Source organism: Narcine bancroftii, chromosome 7 (genome assembly GCF_036971445.1).
Source record: "Narcine bancroftii isolate sNarBan1 chromosome 7, sNarBan1.hap1, whole genome shotgun sequence".
NCBI classification, from domain to species: Eukaryota; Metazoa; Chordata; class Chondrichthyes; order Torpediniformes; family Narcinidae; genus Narcine; species Narcine bancroftii.
In genome coordinates, this window is record NC_091475.1 from 99,239,940 (window position 1) to 99,260,563 (window position 20,624).

The 20,624-nt window shown below is 42.0% G+C and overlaps 1 protein-coding gene across 1 annotated transcript in view; it reads left to right on the top strand.

Moving 5' to 3' along the window:
* LOC138739136 (protein SGT1 homolog) overlaps positions 1-20,624 on the top strand; it is a 120,638-nt gene that overhangs the window by 36,727 nt on the left and 63,287 nt on the right. Inside the window, exons 6-7 of the mRNA XM_069890642.1 lie at positions 9,001-9,054; positions 11,443-11,474. Coding sequence (XP_069746743.1) covers positions 9,001-9,054; positions 11,443-11,474 — 86 coding nt within the window. The remainder of the gene's footprint in view (positions 1-9,000; positions 9,055-11,442; positions 11,475-20,624) is intronic.

Consider the following 20,624-nt stretch of genomic DNA (forward strand, 5'->3'; position numbering starts at 1 on the left):
ACCATAGGCCCGCCATTGCATTCATGAGCCCATCACCTAGCCCCAGACAAAATCAACCTTGCCAAGAACTCTACATCATCTGTTATTCCGACAGCCCATCAGCCTTACCCCTTCACTTAGTACCCAAGTTCAACGGCAGCTGGAGGCCCTGTGGAGACTACGGATGCCTCAGCGATGTGACAACGCCAGCCGCTACCCGATTTCTCCACATCCAGGATTTTGTGGAGAATTTCCATGGCGCAAAGCTTTTCTCTAAGATCATCCTGATTTAGGGATACCACCAGATTCCCTTGCACCCAGACGATGTCCAAAAGACCACCATCATTGCCTTTTTGGCCTTCGAGTTCCTCCACATGCTATTCGGCTTGAAGAATGCTGCCAAACTTTCAAGCCCCACGTTCAGCAGTTTGACACTCCAACCTGCAGGTTCCAGCATGTCCATCTCAACATCTCCGAAGTTTGTGCTACCTGCTCACAGTGGTGGACAGGTTCATTCGATGGCCAGAGATCATTCCTCTCCTGGACGTCACCACCAATACTTGTGCCAGGGTTTTCCTCTCCGACTGGGTCTTCAGTTTCAGTGTCCCAGCATACATAATAACTGACCGAAAAGCCCAATTCACCTCTCCTGTGGAATGAGTTCTCCAAACTCCTGGGCACCCAACTACAACACACCACAGCATACCATCCTCAGGCCAAAGGGCTAGTCGAGTGCTTCCATCGGCAGCTGAAATCAGCACTGATTGCGCGGCTCGAGAAGCCCAACTGGTTAGATGAACTACCCTGGGTTCTCCTGGGGATATGCACAGTGCCTAAGGACAACCTCCAAGCCTCCTCAGATGAGCTAATCAATGGCGAGACTCTTGTAGTCCCGGGCCAGTTCCTTCCCTCAGCACCCTGTCAAACCATTGACACCACTAGAGAGACTGGGCTTGCTTGCTCCACTGCCACCATCACAGCACTGTCACCCACCTTTCAACTACCCCGCAGACTTATCCACCTGCGACTCTGTGTTCATGCAAAGGGGTAAGCACACGTCTCTGAGGGACCCTACAAGATGCTCCAAAGGAATGCATCCACCTTTACAGTGGGGGCACATAGGAACTGTTCACACTGGACTGCTTGAAACCGGCCCATCTGGACTTGTAAGAACCAGTGCAGGTTCCCTCCACTGGTATGTAGGGGTCGGCCACCAAGGCAGCAGACTTCACCCTCGAGCATCATGAGACCATCACTGCCGGTTATGTGGGGGTGAGGTTTTGTGGTGACACACATAGTTGTAGTGGTAAATCGGCCCCACTTATGCACAATCAGTGGGGCAGCTGTGGCAGAGATGGCGTCGCAGGACCTTCTCTTCCAGTCCAGACCAGAAGAGTGTGTGCTTGCGTCAGCATGACGTAAGCTCTGGAACACGAGAGGTGGGCCAGACACAGCATTGACAGCTGCAGTGTGGAATTCAAAGTAAAGCAGTTGTGTTAAACAAGCTCCCAGCCTGTTGTCTCAATCTTTTTGCTGTGTTCATGCACAACCAATTGCAACCACTCATTATTATGATGTTGTCAGTGCCCTGGACCAGGCTGTCACTCAGAGGGTCAGCAACTTCCTATGGGATCCACCATGTATTAGCAAGTATGATGCTTTAAAAGCATTTTTATTACATGTGTATAGTATATCCCTAGGGAAAGGGCAGCCAAGCTACTACATCTCGTTAGGTTGGGAGACGGTGCCACTTCAGAACTAAAGGATGAAATTCTGTTCCTGGCATCTGGTGAAAGGCCCAATATGTTATTCGAGCAGCTTTTTTTTAGAGTGAATGGCAGATGATGTAGGCTCTTGTTATCCAAGTGTTCATTTGAAGACCCAAGGGCTGTAGTGACAGAGGCAGACATTCTATGGCTGGCTAAAAAGACAAGTCTGCACAACCAACCCTTCTGATAGTGCTTTTAGCACATCATTCTCTACAAGCAAGCAATGCCCAAGACCAGCAAGCAGCCTGTGGATACCTTGTCTTGTTATTACCACAGGCATTGGGGAGTAAATGCCCACATTTGCCTTCCACCCTGCTCATTTGCAGAAAACACCCAGGCCAACCACCAGTAAGGGTTTTGGTGGTTGATGAGAAACCTGCATGTATGTATGGGACCAGTTGCCCAGCAAAAAATTCTGGTGGACACAGATTCAGAAGTTGGTGTATTTCCACCTACTGGTTTTAACACATGCCAACCTACCCTAAACCTGAAACTATGAGCAGTTAACAATTCTAACATTTTGACCTTTAGCACCAAGAAGATGAATGTCAAGTTGGACTAAAGAAGAATATTTTCATTCATCTTCAAAACTTTGGACTGACCATGAATCCAGATAAATGCATTTTTGGACAGGAAATTATTGATTTATTGGGGCAAAAATGGCCAGTTATCTGAAAAATTCAGTCATCCGAAATAGGTCTGATCCCGAGCATTTTGGATAATTGGAGTTGTACTGTATTTAATATCAAAACAGAAAAAAAAGTCAAGTATTAAAGGCTAAGAAAATGACTCCTAAATGACCCCCAGAGCATTTGAATTTTTTTTGTATATTTTATATTTCATTTGCATCAATACAAGTACAGTATTTATCCATATCAGGAATTATAAAAAATAATGATGCAAAAAGAATACATAATTTCATATTTGCTCCCCCACCCTCCCCCCTCCATCCCCAAAAAAGTAGGAAAGATAGAAAGAAAAGAAAGCCTGCCTGATAATCATATAACATCTTAATTAGTTAAATTTCAGATTTACATAATGATCTTGAACCTTAAATTAACTAAGGTGAGATGGAGTGGGAGTCGTAGATGAAGTCGTAGCAATAAAATCCATATAAGGTTTCCAAATCTTTTCAAGTTTATCTGGTTGATTTCATAAATTATACGTTATTTTCTCTAATGGTATACAGTTTAGTAATTCCGTTTGCCATCTTTTCAATGCCACATTATTGTCTAATTTCCATATTACAGCTGTACATTTCTTTACCGTTGCTACACTTAGAAACTTCTTCTGATAACTATCTAATTTCAAATCAAAAATCTAATAAAAATATTTTGGGATCTTTCAAAACTCATCACAGTAAAATACTTATATCTTCCCAAAAATGTCCTATTTTTTCACATTGCCAGACTGCATGGAAAAAAAGTTCCTACTTCTTTATTACATCTAAAACATTGATTGGTAGAGTACTTTATATCAGGTTATAAAGTAAATATTGATAAAAGTGAAGTGATGCCAATGACTGAGAAATCTTACATCTGAATTATTAATTGAATAACATATCTTTTTCTAAGTTTTAACATGACATAATGTATCTCAGCCTTTGAGCATGAGTGGGTGGGGCAGCATCCTTCCTTCTAAGTAATATCACACATCTAGCCAAAAAAGAAGCGAAGGATAGAGTTTGACATTTAATTGGTCAAAAGAGCAGAATCCTTTCCCATTTTACCAAAAATAGCAACCAAAGGATTAGGTTATAAATTTATGTTAATTAAAGATAAAGTATGAAAGACATCTCTCCAATATTTTTCTGGACTAGGGCAAGTCCAGAACATATGAATTAAGAAGCCTCTCCTCTTCCATTTATCACAGCAAGAATTTATATCTAGATAAAAATTAGATAATTCAGTTTTGGATACTTGTACCCTCTGCATCTCAAGAAAGAGCACATTCAGGAACTGCACTGGGAGGTAAATACGAAATATCGAATAAGAGTCATATATTAAAGTTAGAATAACTTTTAATAAAACCAGTCTTGATCTTCAGAAATGATTGATCATAGAATATTCTCCAATCTGTGGACCAAGACTTTCACCAAGATTTTAACATCAATATTTAATAAAGAAATTGGCCTGTAGGAGGAGCACTCAGCTGGATCTTTACCTTTCTTTACTATGAGAGATATACATGCTTCTCTCATTTCCATTTCCAAATTAAACAATGTAACAATCCAGCCAGGTACCTGTACTTTTTCCAGATCCTCAAAACGTACTTTAATGTCTTCCCTTAATTTTTCAAGGTGTTTTATGTATATCTAATGGAGAGGCTGCAGCCACCACAGGGTGGAGCTGCTGCGCTCCTATTCAGAGGCCACATTGTATGTCAGTCAAGGTCAAGACTCACCCCAAGTCATCAAGGTGACCCTTGTGATTGGCCCACCTGAATTACCAGGTGCTGCAGTCCAGGCAGCCTGCCTGGACTCAGCCTTGACCTTCACCCAATTGGCCCAGGTGAATCACCTAGGCTGACCCCTGCTGAGCCCCTGCACTTGGCTTCGAGCCATTGGCCACAGCCTGCCCTGAGTGATTGATTTCCCCCTCCCCCCCCCATACCAGCTGCAGAACTATAAAGGACCATGTGCCCCTTTCTTCTGCCTCTTTTGACCCCTCATAGCATATAAGTATCACTTTTTGCACTCGATGAGGGTGAGTCCAAGGAGTGGAGGCACTTAGTATCGCCTTGATTCTGACTGTTGATTGTATATACTTAAGTAATTTCCACAGTTTCTGTCATTTTTCCCTCACTATCTGGTGTATATTTACCTCTTGTGTATTGTGTGTGCAGGCAAAATCTTCGCTAGGATTCTCCTAAATAGAATAATACCTAGTGTCACCGAGAATATTCTCCCAAATTCACAGTGCGGCTTTCGCGCAAACAGAGGAACTACTGACATGGTCTCTGCCCTCAGACAGCTCCAAGAAAAGTGCAGAGAACAAAACAAAGGACTCTACATCACCTTTGTTGACCTCACCAAAGCCTTCGACACCGTGAGCAGGAAAGGGCTTTGGCAAATATTAAAGCACCTCGGATGCCCCCCCCCCCCCCCCAAGTTCCTCAACATGGTTATCCAACTGCACGAAAACCAACAAGGTCGGGTCAGATACAGCAATGAGCTCTCTGAACCCTTCTCCATTAACAATGGCGTGAAGCAAGGCTGTGTTCTCGCACCAACCCTCTTTTCAATCTTCTTCAGCATGATGCTGAACCAAGCCATGAAAGACCTCAACAATGAAGACGCTGTTTACATCCGGTACCGCACGGATGGCAGTCTCTTCAATCTGAGGCGCCTGCAAGCTCACACCAAGACACAAGAGAAACTTGTCCGTGAACTACTCTTTGCAGACGATGCCGCTTTAGTTGCCCATTCAGAGCCAGCTCTTCAGCGCTTGACGTCCTGTTTTGCGGAAACTGCCAAAATGTTTGGCCTGGAAGTCAGCCTGAAGAAAACTGAGGTCCTCCATCAGCCAGCTCCCCACCATGACTACCAGCCCCCCCACATCTCCATCAGGCACACAAAACTCAAAACGGTCAACCAGTTTACCTATCTTGGCTGCACCATTTCATCAGATGCAAGGATCGACAACGAGATAGACAACAGACTCGCCAAGGCAAATAGGGCCTTTGGAAGACTACACAAAAGAGTCTGGAAAAACAACCAACTGAAAATCCTCACAAAGATAAGCGTATACAGAGCCGTTGTCATACCCACACTCCTGTTCGGCTCCGAATCATGGGTCCTCTACCGGCATCACCTACGGCTCCTAGAACGCTTCTACCAGCGTTGTCTCCACTCCATCCTCAACATTCATTGGAGTGCTTTCATCCCTAACGTCAAAGTACTCGAGATGGCAGAGGTCGACAGCATCGAGTCCACACTGCTGAATATCCAGCTGCGCTGGGTGGGTCACGTCTCCAGAATGGAGGACCATCGCCTTCCCAAGATCGTGTTATATGGCGAGCTCTCCACTGGCCACCGTGACAGAGGTGCACCAAAGAAAAGGTACAAGGACTGCCTAAAGAAATCTCTTGGTGCCTGCCACATTGACCACCGCCAGTGGGCTGATATCGCCTCAAACCTTGCATCTTGGCGCCTCACAGTTCGGCAGGCAGCAACCTCCTTTGAAGAAGACCGCAGAGCACACCTCACTGACAAAAGGCAAAGGAGGAAAAACCCAACACCCAACCCCAACCAACCAATTTTCCGCTGCAACCGTGTCTGCCTGTCCCGCATCGGACTTGTTAGCCACAAACGAGCCTGCAGCTGACGTGGACATTTATCCCCTCCATAAATCTTTGTCTGCGAAGCCAAGCCAAAGAAAGAAGATTGTGTGTGCAGAGGTTCATTTAGTATTTTGACCCTGTTGCCCAGTTTGCATCCCCAAAATAAATATGTTTTGTACCTCGACCTTGTGGGATCCACACGAACCCTTTCAGATCAGTCTGAATTTTTTTTTCATCTTCCAATTGCCGTAAGTTTGAAAAATACTTAAAATCTCTATGTGCCAATAAGGATTTAAATAGGCCTGTTTTGATTTACAAACCTATTACCATTGTTCAGGCTTTATTGTTTCTGTACTTTATTGAATTTTGAATATAGGTCTGCCAAATAAATGGTTCTTACATATCCGTAAGAATTTCCACAGTTGAGTCATACAAGTCAACAAGTCTTTGCAAGCCATCACCTCTTGATAGCCACCTCAATGTGCAAAAGTAATTGATTCAAAGTTTCATTTTTTTTTCCACGCATCAATGTAGTCCTGAATTGAGAGGGTATGATTTAATTTTATTGACCTGATACACACTTTTAAGGCATCATACAGTTCACTATTGAGTTTCGTGGCTACAAGATGGTGTCTGTGTATATCACATTGAACAGTACCTACATTGGGAACCTTTTCCTTGAGTAAGGCGGCAAATCGTCTGTAATGGCCAACCATCTCAGCCACCGTTGGTAGCCACTACAGTAATATTCCTGAGGGGAACATTGTGATTCTTCAAATGATCCTCCAAAAATTTAAAAAATTGACTCATCTTTCGCATCACCTTTAAGGTACTTGGCAAACATAAACTTGTCAACAATGCACTGTAGGTTTGGACTATAATACCACATATAGGCCATGAGAATATTTGAACTGCCGAAAGTTGCTTCATCGAGTTGGATGGAAAACTTGCAATATTGAAGCTGAGATGCCAAGGGTTTCTCCACATTATTGGGCATCTTATATTTGCACCTAATGGGATGCATTTTAGAACAGGTTGAGAGTCTCTCTTCATAGCATTTTCAATCACATCTTTAATTGCTGGTATTCTGATCTCCTCACCAATTGTATATGATTTTCCTTCGTTTGCCTTCACTCCTCCTTCATTATCAGCACTGGCAGATGCTTAAAAAATGCCTTTAAATTTGGTTGATTTCTGATTTTTTTTCTTTCAGCACCTTAAAAAAGATCTTTGTTTTTCTTATCAGAGTGAATCTTTTTGAGACGGTCTTTCATCTCTGTAGGTTTTATTGCATCAGTACTGAAAGCCTTTTAACATAACAGCCACATATGCATTGTTTCATTTGTAAATAAAGGTACATATCCAAATTTCAAATTCTCTTGTGAATATTGTCAGCACTTATTCTTCGTATTAGCGGCCGCTACTGGGCTTACTAGAAATGTGGCCAATTTACACAGTAAATGCACAGCTATCAGTTCACTGACACTGCTCCAATAGCTAAAGGTGTTAAGTAGGCACTGGCTGTCTTTGGATTAGTTGGCGCCGTTGGCCAGGAAGTGATGCAGCCGGGATACTCAGCTTAGCATTTCCACAACCCAGGTTTTCGTTAGGTGCTTGAAAATAAAGCTCAGGTTGAGCTGAAATGTTTTAAAATTTTACAAGGCTACAACACTAATGATAAATAATATAGTTAATATGTTTATCAAGTATTTAAAAAGAGCATATGAGTAAAGAAAATCCAAGTCAATTCATCCATGTGGAAATAGTTATTACAATGTCCATTGTGTTTCCAACTAATAATAAATTATTATAACTATTATTGTCATTGTTTCTGTAAACTAAATATAAAATAAATATGCAATAAAAATAATTATATATAAATCAGAAATGTGTATCAGCAAGTTGTAGTTTATGTATTTTTATTTCTTATATGAATGTCAGCTTTCAACCACCACCCCTCCCCCTTTTATTTTGACACCCCCTGTCATTTATTAATTCCCTGGATAGTCCCATTGACCCCAAGGAGTCAATATTGACCACTTTGAAGACTCCTAATTTAGACCATGGTTTAATTTGTAGGCAGTGTTGCTTTATTGTAGCCTGCACTGAAATACTTATGTTGCTGGGACAATCTCAGCCTCTGCTTTCACATATATTTCCTGTCCATTCATTGCCCACTGCAAGTTAAAATATCTATTTGTTTTTCTTTCTTTTCCAATTCTGAATAAGAGCCATTTTTATTGTCAGAGTACATACATAACATCTCATACAACCCTGAGATTATTTTTTTTCTGCAGGTGAAGCAGAATTACCACTTTTTGGTAGTGCAAAAAAATTTTCACAGCGTATGTAAACAAAGAACAGTAGACAGATAACAAATGTAAACAAACTGCAATACAGAGGAAATAAATAAATCAATGAAGTGCACAAGTAAGAGTCCTTAAATGAGTCCCTGATTGAGTTTGTTGTTGAGGAGTCGATAGTGGAAGTGTAGCAACTGTTTCTAAACCTGGTGGTGCAAGTCTTGTGGTACCTATACCTCTTTCCTGATGGCAGTAGTGAGAGCAGAGTGTGTGCTAGTTGGTGTGGATTCTTCAGCATTCCCTGTAGATGTCTCGATAGTGGGGAGGGTTTGCCCTGGGGTGTGCCCACTACCTTTTGGATACCTTTGCACTCGGGTACTAGTGTCCCCATACCAGACCATGATGTAGCTGGTCAGCACATTTTCCACCACTCAGCTACAGAAATTTGCTAGAATTTACAATGTCAAACCTAACCTCTGCAAACTCCTGAGGAAATAGAGGTGCTTACAGTTCTTTATTTGTTTCTTCACAGTGCCATTAGTGTGTTGGGTCCAGGAAAGAGCCTCCGATATGGTTCTTCATATGAGTCTTGTGTTAAGTCATTACCTCTTGTGCAATATTGTATAAAATGTGATTTAGTGTTAACTGTTTTCATTTTTATATTGCAGCAGAAAATGTCAGCTTTAGCACTTGGATCAAAACCTGCAAAGGAAGCTTGGATTGTAAGTTTAATTTACTCGTGGACTCTATTAATTAAGAAAACATTCAGAGAGTTTAAATTATTGGCCTTCTGTTGATATCACTTTGAAATGTCCAAAATTGTTATTGTTTGTACATTGAATCTGTTTTTTCTGTTACTGTATCTACTGTCTTGTACAATATTTGACTAATTAGAGTTAGCCTTGAACCTCCTGATCTTGGATACTTGCAGGTGATTGATAGATACAGATAACCGTAGGAAGAAGCAAAAGGAGCTGAAAAGTGATGAGGAAGAGAGCAGAAAGCTGAGAAAGATGTTCTCTGATAGCAGGAAAGGGGTGGGAAGCTAAAAAGAGGAGGATATAGGTGCTGGTCAGGGAAAGGAGAGAAAAGGTGTGCAGTCAGAGAGATGAGGGAAAACGAGGTGAAGAGAAAAAATGGTGGGGGCGGGGAAGGATGTTACTGGAAATTGGTAGTTGATATTGATGCTGTCTGACTGGAGATGGCCAAGATGGAATACAAGATGTTGTTTCTCCAATTTGTGTGAGGTCTTATCTTGGTAGTACATTCAACCTTAAGTTTTGAATTCAAATTTATTGTCAGAGTATATTCATGACATCATATGCAACCCCAAGATTCTTTTTCCTGCGGGCCAGACAGAATTTCTGCTTATTGGTACCTGTAAACTGTACTAGAGAAAAAGATATACAAAAGAGAGAAAAGTAAACAAACTGCAAATACAGGAAAATAAATGTTCAATAATAAATAATGTACAAAGCAAGAGTCTTTAATTGAGTCTCTGATTGAATGTTGTTAAGGAGTCTGATGGTGGAGGGAAAGCATCTGTTCTTGAACTGTTGTTACAAGTCTTGTGGTACCTTGTATCTTTCCTGACAGCAGCATTGGGAACAGAGCATGTCCTGGATTGTGTAGATCCTTGATGATTGATTGCTGCTGCTTTGCAGGGCTTTCCACTCAGAACTATTGGTGTCCCCATACCAGGCTATGATAGTCAGTTAGCACACTTTCCGCTGTGCAGCTGTAGAAGTTTTCCAAGGATTTTGATGTCATACCAGACCTACGTAAACTCCTGAAAAAGTAGAGGCATTGGCATGATTTCTTCACTATGACATTAGTATGAGGCTATGGACAGACATGTCTGTGGAAATGGGATTGGAAATGAACTGGCTGTCCACTTTGGAATGGACAGAGTGAAGATACTCAATGAAGCTGTCCCCAATCTATGTGCAGTCTCCCCATTATAGAAGAGGCTTCATCAAATTCATTAAATGACCTCTATAGTGCTACTGTACATGGTAGGTCATAATCTCTTTTTCTTCACTTTCCATCCCAACAGCCTTTTGCACCTGGCACACAATCTGCTGTCATTTCTGCCACCTGCAGAGTGACTCTACCACCAACCACATCTTTCTTTACTCAACCCTTTCTTATTTACAGGGATCAGTTTCTTTGAATTCCCTGGTCCATGCTTCCAGCTATTATTCCCAGAAGTGCAAAACATGCCCTGCATTTCTTCCCTCATTTCCACCCAGGGTTTTAAATAGACCTTCGAGGTGAGGCACATCGTCCAACCTAAATTACTCCAATTGGTGTGGCCCCCTCAATTTCATTGTGACCAAATGCAGATTGCAGGACTGCTTCACTAAACTCCTGCAGTCTGTCTGAATTTAATCTTGAACTCCCAGTAGCCAACCATTTCTACATAAACATGTCTATCCTCAGCCTTATCCACTGCCAGGTTGAGGCCAAGTCTCAACTTGAGGGAGAAGACATAATATTGCTCCTAGACAGCTTTAAACCCATCCCGATGAACATCGAATTTTCAAGTTACCTTCACCTCTTATTGCACTGTTTCCCTTAATTTACCTATTTAGTTTTTACTATTTTTCCCATTCCCCCAATGTCGCTCATCTCTCCTTTTGCATGCTTTGTCCAATACATTATCACTTCTTAGCTCCTCTCCATCTCCTGTCCCCACTCGTTTTTATTTTCCCCTTTCAGAAACTTGACCTCACTCCTTCCTACTTCAATCTCAATAAAGGGTCTCCATCATTGACCATTTCTACCATGGATGCTGTCTGACTTATTGAGTTCCTCCAGCTTCTCAGAGCTACACCTTGTGTGAAAATTATTCTTCTCAAAACTTTGCAAGATAAACAACATTTCTGGGTATTATCAGAAATGGTTTAAGTTGACATAAATTCAGGAATTGAAGATGGGCTTTTAAATGAAATTTTCTTTTATATTTCAAATTGGCTTAAATGTGAGGGGGCTGCACAAGATTCTCTTGGGAAAATGCTTCATAAAAGTTTATTAATCAGAAAAGCAAAATTGTAGATTAAATTGTTTAGCAACTTGGTATCTAACAGATACTTCTATTCTAATTTCAGTAATTGGGCAACAAGATGGAAACACTGAAGAGGTAATTGAAATAGTTTAATTCACATCTTGATTTTTTTTAATTAACACAATTTTGTTTTTTAAATACAGTTTGTGTTTGGAATACAACAAACTTCAACTTTGTTTAAACATTTAAATTATAACTCAAAAGGAATTAGGACAAAGAATATTGTCACACAGTACAGGCCCTTTGTCCCATGATGTTGTGCTGACCTATATAAACTTTCCTGACCTGAGACCCATAAACCTTTTTTTTTTCCTGCATAAAGGTTGTGCCTGAATAAAATGAGTTGGGGGAAGATGATAGGCAGGGGAAGGAGCAGAGGCATACAGGCAAGAAGTCATAGGTAGAAATGGGTGCAAGGGCACAAAAGAAAAAAGCTGATGAGTTATAGGAAGAGGGGATAGCTCTCCTTATAAGGAAGGAGAGCTGGAGAAAAGGGGATGAGGGTAGTGGAGGAGGATGGAGTGGGTGGGGGGGGGGAGAAGATGGATGGGGCCTAATGAAACTGGAGGAGTTAATGTTAATGCCATAGAGTTGTAGAGTGCCCAATGAAATATTAGATGTTACTCCTCTAATTTTCAGATAGCCTTGATTTGGCAGTGGACATATGTCAGCAAGGGTGTGGAATGCAGAATTGAAATGGTGACCACTAGGAGATCCCCACTCTTGCAGCAGAGCAAAGATGCTCAACAAAATTATCTTTTTGCTGTGTCCAGTTTCTTCAATGTAGACAAGGCCATAACATAGATGACCACTGCAAATTCACAAATGAAGTATTGGTTCACTTGGAAGAACTGTTTGGGGCCTTGAATAGTGGTGATGGAGGAGATGTAGGCCTTTCCTGCACTTCCTGCAGTCACGGGTATGTGCCAAGAGGGCGATTAGCAGCGATGAATGGATGAAGGAGTCACGGAGAGAGTGATCTCTAAAGGCAGAGAGGGGAAGATGTGTTTTGTGCTTTGATCACCAAACACATCTAATGGAAATTGTGGAGAATATGTTGGATGTGGAGGCTGGTGAAATGATAGATGAGGACAGGGGAAATCCTGTCCTTGTTGTGTCTTGGGGCAGAGGGGGCCAGGACAGATCTGTGGGAAGTGGAGCAGATGTAGGTAAGGGTTGAGTTGATGATTGTAGAGGGGAAGCCATGTTTTTTGAAAAAAAGATGAGATCTAAATTGAAATACCTCATCCTGGGATCAGATACAACAGAGACTTAGGAATTCAGAAAAAGCAATAGAATCCGTACATGGGACAGGGTATGAAGAGGTGTAGTTGAGTTAACTTTGGGAGTTGGTTGGTTTGTAGAAAATGTCTGTTGAGAGTTTGTCTCCTGAGATGGAGGCAGAAAGATCAAGAAAGGTGAGAGTATTGCCAGAAATGGATTGTTAATTTGAGGTCAGGGTGAAAGTTAGCAGCAAAGTGGATAAAGTTGATGAACTCATCGTGTGTGCATGAGGCAGCACTGATGTAGTTGTCATTGTAGTGGAAGAAGAGTTGAGGAGCCTTGTCTGTGTTGGTTTGTAGCAGCAGGCATAGTTGGGACCATGCAGGTACCCATGGCTACCCTTTGACTTGGAGAAAGTGGGGTGAGTTGAGGGAGAAGTTATTGAGAATGAGAACCAGTTTTACGAGTTGGAGGGTGGTGGTGTTGAAGGGGGTCTGGTTGGGTCTGTTGTTGAGAAGGAAATGAAGGGCTTTGAGACTTTTGGCATGGGGATGGAATGTATAGGGGTTGGATGTCCATAATGAAAATGAGACAGTTGATTTCAGGGAATTGGAAGTTGTTGAAGTGATGGTATCACAGATGTAGGTAGGGATTGGACCAGCAGAGTGAAAATGGAGTCGAGGTAAGATGATACCAGTTCGGTGGGGCAAGAACACGTAGAAGCAATGGGTCAGTCAGGCAATGGGGTTTATGTATCATGGGAATGAGGTAGAACCTGGCAGTGCAGGGTTGGGGAAACTAGGTTGGAGGCCATGGGAGTGAGATGATTGGAAGTGATGACGTTGGAGATTGTACGTGAGATGGTGGCATGACGTTCTTTGGTGGGGTCCTGTAGAAAGGCCAAGTAAGAGGAGGCTTTGACAAAGGAGAAGTCAGTGCGCCAGACCACAACTACACCACTCTTATCTGCATGTTTAATAATATGTTGAGGATTGAATAGGAGAGAGCGTTCCACGGGCGTGGGATTAGAATAAGTGAAGTAAGTGAAGTTGAAGCAGTTGATGCTTGGCAGCACTTTGGAAATGTAAAGATCCAGAGCAGGCTGATGGACAGGAGAAGTGTCCAAGAGGAAGAACGCTTAAGGTGGGAGAAGGATTTCCCCATTTCCGCCCCCCCCACCACACCCTGCAATCCACTGACCCTCACTTTGACCTCTGCCCAGACTTTACTATCCACTCCGATCTTCCCATCAGACTGAACACTCTGTCCTCACCTTTTTCCGTCTTTGTGCACCTCAACCAATTCCACTTCCTGCCACAATTCTGAACTCTTCTTCCGTCATCTCTATCTTTATCCGTTTCTTCCACCATGATTGTTTACCCACTATTGAAGACCCCTTCTCCTGCCTTCAGTTTTCTCCATCCCTCCCCTCTCCATTTCAGAGAGATAAACCCTCCCCCATCACCCCTCATTTTTTACTCATGTGCTCTCCCATTCATGTCCACCTATGACAACTTGTTTTTTGGCTTGTATTTTTTTTCCCCTTGCCCCTCCCCCACCATTTTATTTGGGCACCTGCCTGCTTTTTGTTCACCTTGACAAAGGGATCAGGCAAGAAATTGATCATGTATCTATATCTTTGCCTCATAAAGAATGTTTTGTGACTTGATGTTTCTCCAGCAATTTTGTGTAAACTACAGGTACACAATCCTTTATCCGGAACCCTTGGGGAACAGTGTTCCAAATTTCGGATTTTTTCGGATTTCGGAAAGCCAGATTTAAACCCACCCGACTTATGCTGCTGTATCCACCCATACCCCCTTCCAGTCGCGCTGCCGTCTCCCCCCATCTCCCCTTGCTGGCCTGACTCGCATTGCCGGTCTCTTCCCCTCGCCGGCCTGCCTCGCAGTGCCGGTCTCTCCCCCTCGCTGGCCCGACTCGTGCTGCCAATCTCCCCTCGCCGGCCCGACTCACCTGCCAATCTCCCCACCCCTCGCTGGCTCGACTCGCCTGCCAATCTCCCCTCCCCTCGCTGGCCCAACTCGCGCTGCCAATCTCCCTTTGCCGGCCTGACTCGCGCTGCCGGTCTCTACCCCTTGCCAGCCCGACACACACTGCCAGTCGCTCCCCCTCACCAGGCCGACTCGTGCTGCTGGTCTCTCCCCCTCGCCGGCCCAACTCGCGCTGCACATCTCTTCCCCTCACCGGCCCGACTCGCGCTGCCCTTCTCTCTGACTCGCGCTGCGGGTCTTCCTCTCTTGCAGCCCAACTCACACTGCCGGTCTCTTCTCCCCCTCGCCCTCCCGACTCGCGCTGCCATCTCTCTCCCCACTTGCCAGATTTTGGAGCTTTCCAGATTTTAGATGTCCGGATAAAGGATTGTGTACCTGTACATTCACAGCATCTGCAGAATTTCTTGTTTAACTCTACAATCCATCTGCATCCTTCTGTAACCTATGACAACCTTTTCGACTATCCACAAAACTTCCAACATTTGTGCCATCTGCAGGTGTATTCACCCATCCTTCTATTCATCCAGGTCATTTATGAAAATCAGAGAGAAGAGGTCCCAGAATAGATCCCTGCAGAATTCCCGACAGAATACGTTTCCTCTACTGCTACCCTATGCTTTCTACAGGCAAGCCAATTCTGAATCCACACAGTCAAGGTTTCATGGCTCATGATTTGCTGAATGAGCTTTATCAAAATCCATATACCCCACATCTACTGCCCTATATTCATCAATTTCTCTTGTCACTCCCTCAAAGAACTCAGAGGCTCGTGTGGCACAACTTTCTCCTATCAAAGCCAAGATGACTATCTCTGTGGTTCTCTAAATGCTCCTACATCCTCTCCAATAATTTTCATTGTCCTGACATAAGACTAATTGGTCTATAATTCCTAGGATTCTCATCTTAAGCAAATAAACTACATTTTCCATTCTCCAACCTCTAGGCTCATGTTCTCTCCATTGTTCTGAAGTAGCACAACCTTCACTCTAGTCATCCTTCTGTTCTTGTATGCATAGAACACCTTGGGGTTTTCCTTAATCCTACTTGCCAAGGCCTTCCCATGCTTCCTTCTAGCTTTCCTAATTCCTGTAGTTCCTTTTTGGTTACCATATAATTCTCATGACTCTTCTTAGAAGCTTATGTATTCTTCCTTCTTCTTAATTATCTGTCTCATCTGTTTTTTCAACCATAGATTCCTTCCTCTTCCATCTTTCCCCTGTCTCAGTGGGACAAATCTGTTCAGAACCCCGTGCAAGTCGTCCTTAAATATTCTCCATATTAATTCTGTGCTTTCCCCTGAGATTATTGGTTCCCAATTTACTCTCCCCAGTTCCTGCCTAATGCCATCTTGATTGGCCCTTTCCCAGGCCAAGATTCCGTGCTGTAATTATTTTATGATTATGATATGATTAAGCAGTTTACCATTTCTTCTGCTCCTATCTTTGTCCATAGCTAGGGAGACTGTCATGTGACCAGGTTCATTACCCAGTACTAGATCCAGTATGGCCTTTCCAGTCGGCTTACCCACGCACTGTATCAAGAATCCTTGGACACATCTGACAAATTCTGTCTCATCTATTTCTATTGCCATCAAAAGATGCCAATCAAAATTTGGGAAGTTGAAGTCTTCCATTACAACCCCATTAGTTTTGCACCATTCCAAGCTTTACCTTCTTATCTGTTCCTTAGTGACCTGAGAACTTTTTGCGGCCTATAGACTTCCCAATAGAATGATTGACCCCATTCCTGTTTCTGACCTACCCATGCTGACTCGGTAGACAATTCCTTCGCAACATCCTCCCAGTTGTTATACTATCGTTGATTAGTAATGAGACTCTCTGACTCCCCCCCCCCCCCCTTCTTTTTATCTCCCTTCTTATCCCTTTTGAAATGTCTAAACCTGATACCTGCATCAACCAAATCTGCGCCTGTATCAGCCAAATCTCTGTAACCGCCACAACATCGTAATTCCACAAACTGATCCATGTTCCAAGTTCATGTCCATTATTCCTAATACTTCTTGCATTGGAGTAAATACATTTCAATCCTTCTAAATGACTGAATTTATGCTCCCTCACTGCGGCTCCTTCCTCACAATCTCATTGTGACTCCATCCCATTGCCAAACTAGTTTAAACCCCAACTGCTCCAGCAAACCCTCCACCAGGATACTGGTCCCCTTCCAATTCAGGTGTAGCCCATCCTTTTTGTACAGATTGTACCTTCCCCAGAAGAGATTCCAGTGATCCAGAAACTTGAAACCCTAGCCACAACTCCAATTATACAACCATACATTCATCAACCATATCATCCTTTTCTTGTTCTCACTGGCACAGACAGCCATCTTGAGGTTAATTCCTTTGAGGTCCTGTCTTTCAGCTTCCTACCTCGCTCCTTGCATTCTCTCTTCAGGACTACATCCTTTTTCCTGCCTTTGTCATTGATGCCAATATGTACTTTGATTTCTGCCTGCTTACTCTGCCTTTTCAAGATGCCATTGACCTGATCCAAGACATTCCTGACCATGGCACATAAGAGGCAATCACCAGGGTGTCTCTTTCATGGCTCTTTACCCTGGTGCCTGAGAGGCAACAACTATCAGGGTGTCTCTTTTGAGACTCTTTACCAAAAAACTTATTGGAATCTCAACTAATCACTGCTCAAACAAATTAAAGAATGGCGTTTCATTCAGCCTCATTTTCCCATTTCCTTTATTTATATTGGAGGAATCTTTGCTGCCTCATAACTTGAGCCTGGATATCTAATTCTTTTGTGTGGTTTGAATTCTTAACAGAATTTGCTAGTAACTTTGAAGAATTAAGAGCATAGCTTCAGAACACTATTTGCCCTCATTGTGACATTGCAGATTTTTTTTTTTCTTTTGAATGATTGTTAATGTTGGAATTGTATATTTCCAAGCACCCCCCCCCCCCCCCCCCCCCAACTTCCCTTCTGAGTCACAGGGCCACCATACTTAGTGTCAGAGATCTAGTCACTGGAGCTTTGTCCTGGTAGGTCTTTCCCCAACATTATCCAAAGTGGTATACTTGTTGAAGGGATCAGCCACAGGGGTATCCTGTACTACCTGCCTGTTTGTGTTTGCTTTCCTTCTTCTGACAGTCACCAAGCTACCTGCTTCCTGCAGCTTCTGTGTGACGGTCTCCTTGTAGTTCGTCATTCTCCTGTACGAGATGAATGTCATCATGCTGCAGCTCCATTTCCATAACACTACTTGTAAGGAGGTGCAGTTTGATGCATCTCATGCAGATGTAACTATCACTGAGATAACAAGTCTCCAGAATTCCCACATCTCACAAGATGAACACTCCACAAACCTTGTTGCCCTTCTGACTTCTACTTTGGCACTAATATTTTGTCAAAGATGAAATAATAATAGAATCTCAGCAGAATTTTACCTTACTCTCCACCTCTTCTCACCAACTCTAGCTCTGGCCCATTCACACAATGGCTACTCCCATGATGAGTTTTTCACTTCTACCTCTCACTTTAAACTGCCCCATTCTCGCTCTAATTCCCGTTTGATGGGAAAGAAACTCACCAGCACAGCATTACCTTCTTAAGTTATCATCCTTTCACATTCCCACTCCAACTCCTGGGAATTTTTGGGAAAGAATCAGAACTCAAGTCTTTCTTTCACCATGCTCATCACATTTGACCTATGTAATCACATTTCCTATTCCTCCATGTCCACTTTATTATTTTCTTTAATTTTTATTTCATTACTATGTAAAATGTGATTGACTTGATCTTCATACTTGTAATGCTGCAGAATTTTGGTGAATCAGTACCCATTGTTTGGAAATCTTGATGATTTTGTGTTTGGTTCGCTCATTTGTGGGCCTGCTATCCAAAGACCCATGTCCATGTGAAGTTGGTCATGTATTACTGGGAGTGTGATCTGAATGTGTGCCTGGAGCTAAGGTACAGAATGCTTGCATGTTGCCATTTGTTTTACAAGTTAAGTTAGACATACTATTAAATTCACTAGTGCTCAATTTCCTGCTCCCTTCAAACTCTAATTCATTGAACATAAATAAAATCAAAATTAGTTTATTATGGTAATTGGATCAACTTCCAATTGTTTTATATGCTAGTAAAGTACAACAAAAGAACACATATGATGATCAGAGTTTATTTGTTTATTATGTTTTCATTTATGCCATTTTACCTTTTATTTATCATTTGACTTTTCTACATATCACTGCATAGAGCTCTAGCTTTTAAGTTCTCTCAAGTTGCAATATATTCTCTTGTCTGTGTGATATCTTAGCAGAAAATCTACACTGTGCCCATTCTAATGGATTCCAATAAACTGCTGGGGTTTTTTTCAGTTATGCTCTGGCATTGTCAAAAGCAAACATTGCTTTGGAACAGCTGAATGGAGTTAACTCTGTTCAGCTGCTCCATTGCAAAGTGTCTTTGAAGGATTCCTACCTTGAAGTTCTCTGCCATTAACTCCATACCATTGCATTGCACACTTGCAATTTTTTTTTTAATCTGTTTTTTCATGACACTGTTAGATGTGCAATACATCTACATTTCTTGGACAGCACATTTGTTTGTGAAACATAGTTACCAATGATGACTGTTGAGGGAAAGATTACCCTCCATTGATGGAAATGAAAAAAAAATAGCAGTAGGTCATCTTTATTAAGATGGTGACTAATTTGGTCTGGATCTCAACTGCTTTTCTATCTATTCCTTTAATTCTTTATTGTCAGAGCAAACATCTGCACAGAGTATATTCAAAAAGTCAGCTTCTGTAACTTTGAAGTATAGAATTCCAAACATTAACAATCTTTCGAAAGAAAAAATCCTCAACATCACCTTATGGGCAAATCATATTCTGAATTCTGAAGCTCTGCTGCCAGTTCTGCAGAATTACTAGCAAATTCACTTTAGGATTCACACCACCCCTATAGTGTATCACACATAAGAATAAGATATTCAGACTATTATGAAGATGTCTACTACAATAGTAGTAATTAATTGGGGGATATGCTAAATTAGGCAGATTGAGATTCTGGAAAGATTTTTGGCAGAGCCTCAAAGCAAGAATTCTGCCAGTGATTTGTAATACAGTTCAAGCAGAAATAATTCAACAAAAGATATTATCCTTGTTGAATGTTCAGATACCAGCAAATTCAGCTACATTCTACAAGAACATGAGGGGACAAATGCAGTAATGGCTGAGATGGAATATGTTTAGGTGTGCAATTTTTTTCTACTAATCCCACATTAGAAAGTCCAGGACTGGTGAGATGCTACTCAAGCTGCGCTATTGATGATCTGCTGCAATCAAGTATGATTTGAGATGTTTTCTTTCCGTGTATCGCCCTTTAATTATTATTTTAGCTGGATGTAAAAATAAACCACAAAAGCATCAGTGTCTCAATGGGTAGAAATTGACGATGAGGCAATCAAGAATAACAAACAAATGCAGAATGAGGAGCAAATTCCAGTGTGAATTATTGAGGAATTAAGAATTGAGGAAACAGCAGAACAAAAACTTTGTTTAAAAGTAAATAATCTGTGATTTTTCAGCATGTGTCTTCTCGTTCAGTTTTCAATTTAATTGCACTGAGAAAGTCATCTTTATTATTGAAGCTTTTATAACAAAAATTAAACTATTTTGCTGTAGTCAGGTCAAATTTATTGTCCTCCAATTCAGTAATTACAACCCAATGAAACAGTGTTCTCCAGTCCTCAGTGCAAAACGCAACCAGACATAACACACATACAGACAAACAATTACCATGCAGGCCAATTATTTAGATGTATGTATAAATAAATAGATTTTGTTTTATGAATTTGAGAGTCTCGGATGGTTATTGTAAGGAGTTCCTTTCGTCATTCAGCATTCTTACTGCCCATGAGAAGAAGCTATGTCTCAGCCTGATGGTGCTGGCTCTGATACTCCTGCATCTCTTTCCTGATGAGTACAGCTTAAAGGTGCTGTGTATGAGGTG